Genomic DNA, 15,560 nt, shown 5'->3' on the forward strand with positions numbered 1-15,560 from the left:
TAAGGACCATTTCTTAAAATGCTTAATGACTTGGCTAGGACTAAGAATGGTTTGCCTTTTGGTTCTGCTGAGTTCAGCATGGCAGAGGCATACTCACTGCCTCTGAGACTGCTGGGTGTAAGGCATCCTCACCAGCTCAACTCTGGTAACCAGTTGGTTCATGTTGCTACCAAGTAACTTGCAAAGCTGCCCAAAAAAACCACTCAAGTGCTCAGCCTCCAAAAAGAGTCAGAGTTGTTTGTGCAACTAGCATGAGCTAGGAATCTGCCATTTTGAAACTGTGCAATTTTTTTTTGCTGCTAATGTTGAATCAGGAAGGCCTCTCTTAAAGGAGCCACTGTGTAAGTTAGTAAATTAATATAATTCATTGGATATCTTTAAAATGCATTCCTATTCACTTTATATATTTTCAACATATCTTAGCTAGTGTTATTCTTGGTTTTGTACATTTCAAATTTTGGTATTAAAGCAGACTTGGAGGCCCTTTAAATATTAAAACCATTTTTTTCTTACTGTGAATAAATGTATTGTGGGTACGTCCAACAAAAAGAAAATCTAAGTCCATCATTATGCCAAAACCATAGCTGTGGAAATACTGAATCTCAAACTTAAAAGACCATAAGCAAAGAAATTCAGTTCTTTGTAAACTCAATCTTTAAAACCCTCTAGTATTTCTGAAAACCTAGCTATTACCAGCAAAAAAACTTTTAACTAAAAAATCAACATTCCTCTGTTTCATTTAGTGGTCTGTTACTCATGTATCTTCTCGTATTTAATAAAGCATTGGGGATCTTCTCAAACCTCAAAACCAGAGAATATTATAGTCCCCTCCACTAGAAAAGCCTAATTTTCAAATGGCCATCTTGAGAACAAAGAGGGGCTTTTCTCATTTTTCTGCTTTCCTTTTAATTAAGGGACCACAGTTAAGAGTTTAAGTAAATCCAACTTAGGAGAAGAAAAATCCTTATGCATCATATTTGCTCCATTCCTGGGGAAATTTATGTCAAAAGAGATTAAATCAACACCATTGTTTGAGCCATCTAAGAGACTCTCCTACCATAAATTCATCCTGTTTTGATTCTTTTCTCTTGGTATCTTGGTGAACAGTCAACCAAAATCAACCTGAAACCTACCTTTCCTACAAGACTCCTGCATTCTGAAGGAGAAGATTTGCCTATAAGAGTCTTAGCATTTAGGTCAGTGGTAATTTCTTAAAAATAGAAAATTTACTCTGTATGAATATAAAAACATTTTTAGTCTCATTTGTAGATCAGAATTTTTTACCTCATGTTTCTCTATATGTTAACTATAATGCCATACTGAGTCATTATTGTGGGAATAATAATCACAGAGATGTTGTTTTGAGATGCTGAATGCTATTCTGTGTACCTTGCTGGGGCTCTTGATTTGGGGCCTTTGTGCTGGTAGACATTAGATAGTTCGAGAAACACTATCCTTCTTAGGGCCATGAGGAAAGAATACATTTGTCAGTGACTGGTTCTTTCTACCTGCCAAAAACTGGGCCATAAAAGAGAAGAATGCCAGAGTTTCTGTCCAGATCTGCACTGAGAAGATAACCAGGCCATGATTAGTTAATTCTGCCAGAGCCTTCTACATGGAAATATTTCTCTGTACTTTAATTTTCTCTTTGTCAGTTCAACCCAACTCCAAAGAGGATTGATGTTTTAAGTTATTGTCTTATATTTTAGACTTAAGAATAATATCATACATTGGGTCGATGTAGACCTAGGGCTTTGATAGATGTGGACACACTTCCACCCAACACAGTGCTCCTAAACTCTATAGAGATAAAGCTCATGTATGGACACATATGAATAAAGAACTTAGGACACATTTTCTCCTACCTTAAAACAGGTTTCCAACAACTAGAAACAAATTTCATGGGAAAAGTAAGAAATTTTAATTTTGTTTCTTCTACAAAATAGATTTATTGAGGAAATGCACGGAGGGGGGAGGACCTAGGACTTACCACAGAGCAGGGAAATCTGACTGCTCTTTGGGCTGGAGAGGGAGGGGGAGAGGAGTGGGGGGAGGGGGAGAAGGGTGGGAGGAGGGGGAGGGAAATGGGAGGCTGGGAGGAGGAGGAAATTTGTTTTTTTTTTTTGTTTTTCTCTTTTCTCAATAAAAAAAGTTAAAAAAAAAGAAAGAAGTTGAGCAATCACAATTTAAAGAACTTGAACTTGATTCTACAAAGAAAAGACATGGGGCTAGCAGGTACGTGATGTGGGATTCCCCTCAGTATGCTGTAAATATGTTTTGTTACCATTGGTAAATAAAGAAGTTGCTTTGGCCTATGGCAGGACAGAATATAGCAAGGCAGGAAATCTAAGCAGAAACAGAGGAGGAAAGAAGGCTGAGTCAGAGAGACACTGTATAGTTCCTGAAGGAGAAAGATGCCAGAAACTTTAAGCCACAGCCTCATGGAAATGTATAGATTAATAGAAATTGGTTAGTTTAAGATGCAAGAGCTAGCTAGAACTACTCCCTAGCCATTGGTCAAACAGTGTTGTAATTAATATAGTTTTGGTCTGATTATTTGGGTCTGGGAGACTGGGAAATGAGTGTGAAGTCTCCATTCACAGGTATGCAGTCAGCTTATACAATATTCTTCCAATTCCAATCTTAGTGAGTCCAGCTTCATTAGAAAAGTCTTCAGTGACAGGACAAGGAATAATTTCACTAAATTTGTTCTCTGAAAGCACCATGTTTTGAAGACATACTTTCTTTGGGGGACAGGAGGCATATACAGTGGGTACTGGATGAGTGTAGTTTTGACTGCATAACATTTGTTAAGAAACAAACTTTACACTAAGAGGGAGAAGTAGGCATGAGCCCCCATTCCTAACCAAGAAATTGTCTCTGACCAGCAAACATTCATAAAGGAAAAAATAGTTTCCGTCAGTGCCATCTCATTGGATCTACAAACCACAGTTAAGAGCTGGTCCAATACCCAACCATAAATAGCCAACACAAAACAAACTTAATATTATTTTTTAAAGATTTATTTTGATATCATAATATTTAGTTTAGGAGTTTTAAACCTTACTGGTATTTTGTTTATATGGTTTTGTTTCTGATTCTGTGAATTTTATGGTTTATTGTGTCTGTGTTTCTGCTTGTGTATGTGCCTTTATATTAGTTTTGTTTTTATTGATTTTACAATTTGATTGCTTTGTTCTTTTTTTAATTTACCCATTTGTATTCTAAAAAAGAGAGAGAGAAATAAACTATGGAGTTTAATGTGGGAGGAGATAGGGAGAATCTGGAAGGAGATAAGGATGGGGAAATCATGAACAGAATATACTTAATGAAAAAAATCTATTTTCAGTTAAAAAAAACCCTCAAATCCACAAATTTCATAAAGTGTGGTTATTTGTATTGGATGTTCCTGGAAGGCTATGGGGATTTGGGAGTGATTATCGTCGAGATATAGTGTACCGAATTCTCTAGGAATAAAAATATCTAATTATGTTGAAATAAAGGTATAGTTTCTAAATGGAAAGAAAGTAAACAACAACAACGGCTTTAATGTTTATTGGGCAGAAAAGGTTACTTTCCTTAAATGTATTTTTTACTATTGCTTTTTGTGAACAACTATGGAACCACGTAATATTGACCACTGAAATCTGTTATTACTGATGTATGAAATCAATACCTATATTCCAAGCACAATGAGCTAAGGAAATCATAACTTCTATTTTAAAGTATACTTTTCAGAATATTTTTACATTTATTGGTCCTTTGTGTCTCATCATTCCCATTTAAGAATTTCATAGTGACTGCTCAGATATTGCATACTTCCTTCAATGGAGTCAACAATGTACATACTTGAGAAAAACAAGAATGAAAATATCAGCAATATCCAAGAACGTGTGAGATATAAATGCATTTTATAAAAGTGTTTTAGTAATTCAATGTATCTGGATGTTAGAACTAGTCAAAGTGTGGAAAATCCTACGATTTCACAAGTAAAATATCACAAACTAGGACTTTCTTAGATTCTGACTGGATTCCCTTATGTGTTTCATAAAGAACATAATTTTTCACAAGAATTAATACCATGATGCCATTTGCAATGTTTTATTTTGCTATTAGCTTGTTAATCATAACATGCAAATAATCAAAAAGAAACATACACATGACAGAGAAAAATAATTCAAGGAAAGTCTCATTAAGTGACTATACAAATGTTCAGTACTAAATGCCATTTCTTTAGGTGGATATGGTTTCATATTTTCTTTGTTATAATTCAAAATTACAGGTCTCAAACTACAGAATCTTTATTTCAGCAAAACAAATTTGAACATATCAAGATAATTTGGATTAGGATAACAAACATCCATGCATATTTCTTTTCTGTTTTTGAGGTCATTAACTTAAAATGTAAGAATCATAAATATCAGTCTGATTGATTGATTTTCATGCGATCAGTAAAGAGGCTTCATATCATTTGAACATAGAGCTTTAGAAAACATGAAATTTACAAATGAAGAACTAAGTTCAATGTTTTTGTGTGTCTGTTCTCATGATGAAATAGGCCTGCTTTTCATCTTTTATTAAAAAGTGGTAAATGTTCACAAAACATTTCCTTCATTAATTAAAGTCCACAATGTAATAGCAACAACAAAAGAATATTGTGAAAACTTTACAGACATCCCCGAAATAACTAAACATGAAGTATTGCTCCAGAACATACTTCCATGAACTGTAATAGACGATGTTAATTTATGTTGATTTCATTTGCTGCACGTAGACACTCGTACATGTCAGGGGGCAGACTGCTTTGAGTGAGGGGATTGCCATCCAAGCGCAAATGCTTGATCTTAGAGTAAGATAGCGGTCCCAGTATCTTGCAGAAACTCTTGACATCAAACTCTGTGGATGAAGAAATAGAAAAGAGCAATCATTTTTCATTTTACTATATTAAAATTATTATTTAAAGAACATACCCTATGACTGACTTCTGATTAGGTAGGATGTCCCTCAAAAAGCCATCTCTACTATGTATTTGTGAAATAAAGACTACTGAACTTACATTTCAGGCTACTACAGGTTCACAGTGATATTTAATAAACACTAAATAGGATAAATCAGGAGGCTCAACGAAACTTCTCAAAAAGCATAATTTATTGAAGTTTGATAAGAAGCTTTAGAAATGCATACAGCTAGTATGAATTAGTCAGAAGGGTCTTCAAATGTCTAGCCTGACCTGAGTGCATATGAATTATATGAATAACCTCATCAATGAAAAATTCACATCCTTGGTATTTCCAGCCTGAAAATCATAGACTTGACTCCATGATCACTGAGGAATTTTCCATTAACCACACACTATGGCAGAGAATCAAAACTCCAAGACATAAACCAAATCATGGAATATGCAGCTAGTGTACCTTGGTGGTTGAGAAGTTGTCACAATCCAAGACTTCTCTAATATTTTAACAGAAACCAAGGGACTTACTAGGATAACATTTGTTTACCCTGGTCAGTTTGAACTTCATCTTGTCCACTCCTTAGATCAATATTTTCTTTTATTCTCAAACTCTAGCTCGGCAAAAATGAATAAAACTCAAACACTCTCCATAAAAGAACTCCATTCTTTTATGATGTTTGTTTGAGTTGCATTTCAGGATAACCCCATAGTCTTTCTATAATACCCATCTCTGAGAAATTATGATGCAAAGAAAGATGACTTTATGCCTGTGTTTGGATGCTGTCTCTGCTGCATAGCTTGGGAACTTGGAACTCTGGCTGCTCTCTCTGTCTGATACAAGGTATTGCTTTCTGTAAGTTGCATTAAAATTATAAAGTTGTATTTAAAGCACCTCACGGCATATAACACACATAATACCCTCAATAAATACTGATTTCTTCTTTTTTTTTAACATTTTTTTCTCATTCTAAGATAATTTCACTTGAAGAAGATAAGATTGATTTAATCTAACTTTTAGTCACATGACTGGAAAAGGGATAATTGCTTGTGGTTGTATATTGGAGCTTTGTATTTTGGGAGAGGATGCTCCTCATCTTCCTATGTGATAGATAAGCCACAGGCCAAAATCTTTTTAAATTTGCATATATAAATAATGTAAAAAGTTTTAATTGATTCATTTTATGAGTGTCATAATTAATTTATAGATGATTAAATGTAGGAGGGAGGATTGCATAAAGTTACATGAAATTATTACAGCAGTGTAGTAACAATATCCAATATAATTTTTCTGATAGAACTGTGTTTATCGCAACAAGAAGGTTGAAGCTCTCATTAGATAAACAAGACCAATTTAAGTAGACCAACAAGGTCATTTTGTAAATAATTGCTTCAGATTTAAATGGTGTTTCCCACGTAGATTTTTCACAAAATTTGTCGACTGATACATTTCCATCCCGAATTCTATTACATGGAATATTTTAATGTCATGTCTAATTTCATATTCTCTAAACTGAAGTAAGCCTAAGAGGATGGAAGTCTGCACAATGCAGATCAAGTTTAGCTCCATCACAGAGAAAAAAAAATAAAGCAGCATGAGAACAGAAGGTATGAAAGTAAAGGGCTCTATAAGGATATTTTTTAAATAAATAGATATTTGAAATAATCAACATCTCTCTACTCTTCAGCTTTCTTAGAATCCTCATGAGAACACTGTGAAGATCACACACACCATACTAGATAAGAGTGGTAATGTTGGCCAGGTTCGTAGGATGGCACATTGAATCTCAAGAGGTTAGGGACAATGGGACTATATATGTGTGATCTGAGTCAGACAAGCAGGGGGATGCTTGAGAGTCTATGCTTCCTGCATCACTTCTGAACTTTTGTCCTCCTTTCCCCACTTGAATCTTGCCAAATAAAAAAGGAAGCACACAAATCTGCACTGGGAACAAACTAAGAAATAATAGATAAATATTAAGAGATAAAACAGCAGTGTGGACATTAAATCCTTATAAATTTAGTGTAAAATTCTATGGCTTTAACTGCTCTTGGTCCTGACACTCTGAGAAATGGTTAGGAAGAAGCAATGTGTGACTGAGCTAGAGTTTCAAGTGGGAATTATGTTGTTCTTTTAATTAATCCTTATTCTATTGTGAAGCTTACATATTCTAACACTTGCTATACCAATCAAACACAGGGGCAGTTTTATACTTACTTTCGAGTTCATTGACCTCCAGGTAATAGTTTTCAAGGTTTTCATTAACATTTGGGATGCTTTTAAGTTTATTATAAGAGAGATCTAGTTCGAGAAGGGATGATATATTAAATGAGTTTCCAGGTACTCCACTATCCGTCAGTTGATTGTGGGATAAACGCAGGTACTGTAACCCCGTGAAGCGCTTGAAATACTCTTCGGGGATGCTGCTGATCTTATTATTGTCTAGGTAGAGAGTTTGAAGAGATGCTGGGAGGCCACTAGGAATCTTGGCAATCTGATTGAAGCTCAAGTCGAGGTACATTAGTGATTTCAGGCCTTTCAGAGAGGCTGACACAGCATCCTCTTTGAGCTGGTTGTACTGAAGATGAATGGAGGTAAGGTTTGCCAGCCCTTCGAAGGACCCCAGCTTGCTAATTTTATTGTTAGTCAGCTGCAGGTCTTGCAGGGACTTTGGAAGTGGACCCACTGATTCTGTCAGGTTGTTGTGGTTTATGTGCAGTTTCTTCAATTGTTTCAGCCTAGAGAACACTTTCCCTTTTATCTTGGAGTTTTCCAGGAGGTTGTGGTCCAGAATGAGCCACTGCAGGTCAGTGACATTCTCAAACGCCTTCTCATCAATATGGTCGATTTGGTTATTACCCAGGTAAAGGTACTTGATGCCAGGTGGCACCATGGGGACACTTTTCAGCTTCAGATTTTCACAGTACATGGCACTTGGGTAACTCTGGGGACAGTTACATTCTGGTGCACAGTTGGGTGATAGTTGCCCGTACATGAAGAGAGGGGCATCGTAATCATAGTATTGGCCACTGACACCACCGACTAATGCCAGGACGAGAGCAAATGCACACAGATTCATTTTCAGGAAGTGCTTTGAATCCTAAATAAAGCAGAAACAGATTATTATAAAAACAATATAATTCCAAGAAAAAGTTTGATTCATGTTGAATTCATTAACAAAGCCCATCTTGTCATTTCATTGTTAATGCCACTTAAAATAGTGTCTTTACTGTCATTTAAACCTTTACATTTCAGCATAAAAGTAAGGGTGTGTCGTGTTTACACCTATGGAGGAAACCCTTTTCAGGCATGCGCATATGCGCCCCCTTCTGGTCATGGCTAACTTAATTACTTTAGCCCTTGTTTTGGCCCTCCCTTGATTAGAAGGCTCCCTTCAAGCCTGGTGATTCCTGTGTTAGAACCCTTCCTAAGAACATTTCTCTAAACCAGAAGAAATGAAAATTAAAAGACAAACTGTAAATTCCTCAATGCACTCTGCCATTAAAATCATTAAAATGCCTCATTAGGAAGACCCTAACCGGGAGCAGGGGCAATCTGTGGTTTTCCCTGAGGAAAAGCTACTCTTGCTGCCTGTGGAGCAAAAGAAGCAGCAGGCACATTCCTTTCGCAGGGTGGTGATTACTTAGATGGATATTTACATTATCTGAAGCTCAACATTCCAGGCTTTAAAATCCACCGCAAAACTGTTCTGTCGAGCTAATATTTAGTAAATTAATTTTAGAAGAACAAATGTTTACCCAACAGCAAAATGTCAAATGGTCTTGGTTTTTAAACCCAAACCAAAAAGGACCTCAGCTATAGAAAAAGGTTGTTTTCTACTCTTAAAAGTGAAGTTCTTCTGCTTTCTCAATACATTGTAAATCATCTTCTTTGTGTCACAGTATGAGGTGATGAAATTTGCTAATCCAAACTGTAGTGTCCTCACAGAGTGGAAATAGGAGAGAAGAGAGATGGAAGAGGACACAGCAACAACAACAACAATAGCAATTGCAACGGTGGCATCACAAACTGTGTAGAAGTTATTAAGCTGAGAGTATAAATTTGAGATTTCATGGTAGTTAATTTCACATAACCTATCCCTAAGAGGAGGATGAACAGTGTTTCCACTTTCAGAGACAAGCTGCCAGTTCACATAAAAAATAAAAGCTAGAATATAAGAGTGGGGAGTCATAGAATGCACCCCAGAAAAGCTGGTATTCCTCTGAGAGAAATTGGGTGAAGGGAAGTCACACTCAAACCGAGGGCATTGTGTGGCATTTTATGTGACCAGTCTGAGACAAGCTTTTGCATCAGGTAGCTTAGAGTGGGTAGGCATAGGGAGACCATTCGTTTTAAATATATAGCTTAGAATCCTAAGAGACTTCATCAAATGAAACACTGAAGAAGATTTTGCAATAGAAACACTTAAAATTCTACGATCAGATATAGTCACAGTGCTATTAAATGATTCCCCCCTTGATTCTGATGGAAGTTTTTTTAACTTAGTGGACAGTATTTGCCCACAGCCAAGCACTAGGAATGCAAAACACAGTAACAGAATTCCTCATACCTTTCAACACATTAACAATACATAATGTTTTATTGATTCTTTTATGAGGTTTGACGTTTTTAATTGAATGGGCATAGTAATAAAAATTACTTCCACAGTTTTGGCAAAGTTAAAGCTAACACTCTGAATTCAAAGCGAACCTGCAAACACACAATGCCTCCACTGTGAGGAAAAGTCACACCGTATTCTCACCCATACTTTTCAAATACCTGTGACCATAAAAGAAATACTCTTTGCAGAAAAAGAAAAGTATATCTCAGAATTTCTTTAAAACATGATTCTTAAGCTGTACATCCCAAACCACAATCTTTAAATGAGCAGAACATGAAGAAGGAATCCATACAAGTATCTGAGTCATTCAGGAAATGTTTTATAACACAGAATGTTTATTGTAACCTGTAACAACGTATTTTATTGAAAAATCTGTTGAATGCGGCTAGCAGAGACCTTTCTCTGCTCCAATTCTAGGTTTCAACAATATAAGCATATGTAGCTAATTAGCATTTTAAATTCTGTATTTTTTTGAATGTCTCGTTTAACTATTTTCTCATTGTGACCTTGGACTATTTTAAATTCCCCTTGCCAATCAATTCAGCACACATTGTGAAATGAGCCATAAGTGATGGAAAGCCTATTAAGTAAAACGTGAGTATAAATGTTCAAAACTGTCGTTGAAAAGCAAATTGGCAAAAATCGTCTAGATTTCTTTTTCCGTTCCTGTTAAAATTAAATACTGTCCCAAAGAGTCAGCATTCCCTGGGCTATAGTAAAAACAGCGCTTACCTTGCTCTTGACACTGCTTCCGTTAATTCCTTAAACAGACGCACTGAGAACAAGGATCCACTAATATATGCTGTGAACTCTGTCAGGGTGGAACTGGCTGCCAGACTCTCAGTGATACAAGAGCTTGGGAGGGGTGGGGGTGGGGGACCAGCCCAGTCACGCCATTCTCTGGATGGAGTTATGTCACTGTAGGTTCTTGTGGTGTGGCATGTGAACACTCTGCTCTCTAACGAAGTGCAGGTGGACAGAACAGACCCTACCCTATGGAGGGAGAGAGAGAGAGAGAGAGAGAGAGAGAGAGAGAGAGAGAGAGAGACTTAACTGAACCAAATCTCCTAAGAATTAAGTCTGCTGCACACAAGGCAGTTTGGTGAGCGAATGTTTCTACTGCAAACTTCTGGACTTCTGCGTGTGTGGCTGCAGCTAAGTGTGATATATTCAGCCAGCTGTTGTGCTCATGTGAAAAACTCATGAATCACAAACAAAACAAAGGATCTCAGGAAAATGCAAAGGAGCAAATTCAAAGGAATTGAATCTTTTCCTGGGGTTATATTCTTGATTAACTTGGACCCGCTTGCTTCTTGCCCAAAGGCTAAACTCATTTCTATGTTATGAGCGATGTTTCACATACGTTTTGATACAAGGGATAGCATGAACTTTCCATTTCAATTGTCGTGCTGAGGAGATTCTTTTATGTTCTTCAGAGCTGGAACCACTCAGCAAAGTCTGACCTGTTTCTCATTTATGGACTTCCCTCAGGAACTCACTCAAAACTTTGCTTGCAGATAATATTCTATAGCTTATAGCCAAAAAAACAAAAGAACTAAGAAAGCATAAATATAGCCTAAAAATATCACAAGTCACTAATCCTTCTTTCTGTCACCACATGCTTTTGGCATTTTTCCAAGGTGGACGTGACCCAAAGTTGTGGTTGCTCCAAAGACCCGGCTTGATACATCTTTCCAATTCACTTTCTTGTGTGTGCGTTAGCGAATGAGCAATGTATTCAATTCCTTACCTCTATAATTACTTAGTTATATTAGTTGTATCTGTAGGGTATTTTAATGAAAAAGACTAATTTTCTCATACTTATGAAAACTCTTAGAATAATATATTTCAATAGTGGCTGTCACAGCATAAATAATTTCCTTTAGAAATACCTTGATACAGAGCTTAGTTTGTAAAAGGTTTGCCTATCATTCATAAAGCCCTAGGTTCAGTTCCCAGCAGCAGATGTTAAACGAAGTAGGATGACATAGCTGTTAATTCAGTACTCTGAAGGAAGAGGCAGGAGGATCAGGAATTCTAGGTCATCCTCAGCAACATGGTGAATTTGATTCTAGCCTGAGATCCATGAGACCCTATCTCATAAGAACAAACAAAAACCTGAGACCATGTCATATTTTTCATATTTGAATAGTGAAACCCAAGGAATGTTAATTTCCTTGGTCACTATCTCACTTATCTAGAAAAAAATGTGATAGATGCTTTATGCTCATTGCAGCCATTGGAAGAAGAATGTTTTTGTTCTTGTATGTAACTAATAGAATTGAAAGATTTATAAATGTAGCTTTATTAGTGCTAGTACTATTATCATTATTGTAAGAATGTTTTGGGGAGGTGTCAGGCTTGAAATAAAGGAAATGAATAAGTTATTAGAAAAATACAAATAAAAAGATCAACTGTAATTAAAGAACTTTGCAATAAGACATTTGATAACTTTAAACATTACCTTTATGTGTACTAAATTTTAGAATCTTGGATGTTCTTTTATCTAGCATCTATTTATGCCTTAGAACTTTTCTTTATGAAGTGAGGGATGTACTTTTATTTCTGATAGACTTTAAATGAATTATATTTTATGTTGGGACCAATTAAGTCCTGGCCTATAACTGCTCTGAGCATGAGACCTTCAGGAGTTCCTGATGGCAGGAGAGTGGTTTCTGGTGGGTTTGGCTGGGGCGTGGCTATCTCTATATAATCTGCCCCTGAACACAATAAAGAAGGCATTCTTGGGGAATTCAAGGATGACCCGTGTCTCTGTCTCTCTGTCTGTGTGTGTTTGTGTATTTTAACCTCCAGCCTCCTTTCCCGAAGCTCACATACTGGAGGGTAATAGAGCACCGAGTGCAGACACGGGGGCACGATGCACAGCAATTTTGATTCTGGTCTGCAAGGTTAATATGGTCAATATAAACTTTTTAATAAAATTGTGCATAAGAAGGCCGGGCGATGGTGGTGCACGCCTTTAATCCCAGCACTCAGGAGGCAGAGGCAGGCGGATCTCTGTGAGTTCAAGACCAGCCTGGTCTACAGAGCTAGTTCCAGGACAGGCTCCAAAGCCACAGAGAAACCCTGTCTCGAAAAACCAAAAATAAAATAAAATAAAATAAAAAAATAAAAAAATTGTACATAAGAGCACAATTAATTAACTAATTACATTTTAAATTTTAACCAATTGTTGAGATAAATGGGTTTCATTCTGATAATTTCATACATGCACACCAGGAACTTGGCTGATATTCATTCTCCATTACATTCTATCATCCTTCCCCTTCCCATTGGTTACCTTCTTCTCTAATAATAGTCTTCCTTCTGTTTTCATGCCCGATATTCATTGTACACATATATATCCTCATCGTTTTCAAAAATTGATTTTCATCTTTGAAAGAATGCAATAATTGTCTGACTTGTTTATCTCACTTGACATGATTATCTTCAATGCCATTTATTTTTCTGAAATTAATATCATATATCTGAGGAAAATTCCATCATTCATTAGTTCACTTTTTTGGTATCTGTTCACCTTTTGACAGACAACACTTCAAGAAACAGTCATAAATCATATGTATCTCATAGATTCTAATAGTATTGAAAGTAATATCAAGAGTTGACCAATGATTTTGCATAAATAAAAAAGCTAAGAAAACAATTAGCAGAGTGAAGCAGAGGTCCACAAATGGGAAAAAAAAATACTTGCCCTCTCTCTATTCATCTGACAGAAGATAACCACAACACAGCCTTTAGACTATGGGTCACACCCCTGTGACTGACTGCCATAGGTTGTGAAAATGTGGCAACAGTCACAAATTTCTGGACCTGTAAGAACCAAAAATGTGTTCAAAATCAAATGTGTAATGAGTCTGAGGCATTTTGGGAAGTCCCTGCCTGTGTTTTTAGATGAAAAATTTCAGATGCCAAATCTAGTAGATAGATAGATAGATAGATAGATAGATAGATAGATAGATAGAACAAAAACTTAAAATGAAATTTAGTGAAACTATAGGCAAATAAAATGTATGTTTCATAAGCATAATTCCTAGGTCAATGAAGAGAAAATTACTTTTTAAATATTTCTTTTCACTCGTGTGTGTGTGTGTGTGTGTGTGTGTGAGAGAGAGAGAGAGAGAGAGAGAGAGAGAGAGAGAGAGAGAGAAATTGTAATTGAGCACATGCATCTGTGATAGATGCCCGTGGGAGCCAGAAGAGAGGTTTGAATCCCGTGAAGCTGGAGTACCAGGTGGTGGTGAGCATCCTAATTGTAGGCAAGAGGCAGAGTTCCATTCTGCTGCAAGAACAGCAGTGTTCTTAATGGCCAAGCTGCCCACTATCCTCCAACATCAATTCTTAGAGAGTATTCACACTACGCCATAATTTCTCAGAATTTTCATGTTAATTTTAGACCTCACACAAATTCTTATAGTGTAGTATCATATTCTCCAAACTAAAAACAATATTAACATCAGATGAGAATAAGCAGAGAGATTAAGTCTGATGAATTTTCAATCAGAACGGTGACCAAGGGCTAGCTCCCCTCAGCATCACAAAGAGGGACATCAGAACTGCCCTTCAGAACTCCTTGGACAGTGGAGAGTCACGGGATGCTTGACAGTGGGTGATGAGGATGAATGGGTTTCAGCTGAGCACAGACTGATGAACTGAAGTGACAGTGACCACTCTGCATCCTGATCACCAGATCCCCCACTCCCTGAAACTGGTAAGTGTACTGAGGAAGGCGGTGACTATTTCATTTGCCCTGGGCTCAAACCTCCAAAATGAACAGAGTCAGGTCGCTCCTTCTTCATAAACGTTCTGGTGAGGGGTCCTGCTTGCAGTTGAACTAAAGATGCAGCCCTAGAAGACGTCGGTAGAAAAGCAGATGGAACCAGTTCTTCTTAGGTAAACTCTAAGCTGTCACACACACAAAAAAAGACCTTTGTATTTTGTTTGTTTATTTCTTTGAGTCAGGATCTCACTAGGTAGCTCTGAGTATTCTGGAACTTGCTATGTAGACCAACCTGTCTTGAATTCACAGAGACTCTTATCTTCGCTCTTTCTACATTTTAAAAATCAATTTTTTCTTACAGTTGAAAAGGAATGATTATACATGTTAAATGGGGTCCAATATGATATTTTAACATATATCTATGGTGTGCACTGATGATGTGACTTTATAAAGAGGATTAGCCCTGACAAGATGCTCCACATGGGTCAGGCTGGTCTTGAAATCACAGAGATCTGCCTTTGTCTCCTCTGAAGTGCTGTGATTAAAGGCATTTACTACAAAACAGGGCTCCTTGTATTTTTTTTGCTTATTATTTCAGCTCCTATGCATTATATTTTTATAAAATCTTTAATGAAATTTTCTGGGCAGCTATATGAATGTAATCACCACTATAATGTGGAGCAGCAGGATTTATTCATTCTGGATTGTGTTTGCTTTTGTGCTATTGTTTTAAATACATGTTTGAGCATTAAATTAAACCATAAAAGAGAATGGCATCTTCTAATTTGCATCAAAATGGATATAACTGGGCAATCCAGTTGCAAAAATCCAATCAGAAAAGGTAGATATTATATATGCACTCTCAAATGTGGAATTTAATTTGGGTTCATGATTCTTTAGTTTCAGGGTGGTAAGAGCTGAAAGATTTGACCAGAGGGGATAAAGTTCCTGGTGCCATCTTCCTTCCTGTTTCTCCCAGCCCTCAACCATTCTGATTCCATTCCTCCAAACCCCATTCCTATTTCAACACCTTTACAAATTGTTCTCTGTCTGAACCATTCTTCTTGAAAACCATCAGTACTCTCCACACGACAGAATATATTCTACAAAAGTCATTGACAGTTTGAGGACTACTTGTTATAGGATCAGACAGACTGATGAGCTAAAATCCTTAGAACCCTGTAAGCATATTGTGGTGTGTTCTAAATTAAACCACAGCAAAGCCCAATCAAATTTACAATTGTATGCT

The 15,560-nt window shown here is 36.7% G+C and overlaps 1 protein-coding gene across 1 annotated transcript; it reads right to left on the bottom strand.

Moving 5' to 3' along the window:
* Positions 1-4,091: 4,091 nt before the first annotated feature.
* Lum (lumican) lies at positions 4,092-10,416 on the bottom strand. The gene is made up of 3 exons (XM_041665694.1): positions 10,306-10,416; positions 7,170-8,052; positions 4,092-4,896 (listed from the first exon to the last, which is right to left on the bottom strand). Exons 2-3 carry the CDS (start codon positions 8,029-8,031, stop codon positions 4,742-4,744), a joined length of 1,017 nt encoding a protein of 338 aa, XP_041521628.1. The 5' UTR covers positions 8,032-8,052; positions 10,306-10,416; the 3' UTR covers positions 4,092-4,741.
* Between the last annotated feature and the right edge of the window lie 5,144 nt (positions 10,417-15,560).

This window comes from Microtus oregoni, unplaced genomic scaffold, assembly GCF_018167655.1.
Source record: "Microtus oregoni isolate MIOR12 unplaced genomic scaffold, Mior012 000001F_ref0000356, whole genome shotgun sequence".
NCBI lineage: Eukaryota > Metazoa > Chordata > Mammalia > Rodentia > Cricetidae > Microtus > Microtus oregoni.

Bases quoted from the DNA above. Each gene is read 5' to 3' on its own strand.
- Lum (XM_041665694.1), bottom strand. From the start codon at position 8,031: ATGAATCTGTGTGCATTTGCTCTCGTCCTGGCATTAGTCGGTGGTGTC. The intron at 4,897-7,169 runs GTAAGTATAAAA...CTTCATCCACAG, and splicing joins GGAGGTCAATGAACTCGAAA to AGTTTGATGTCAAGAGTTTC.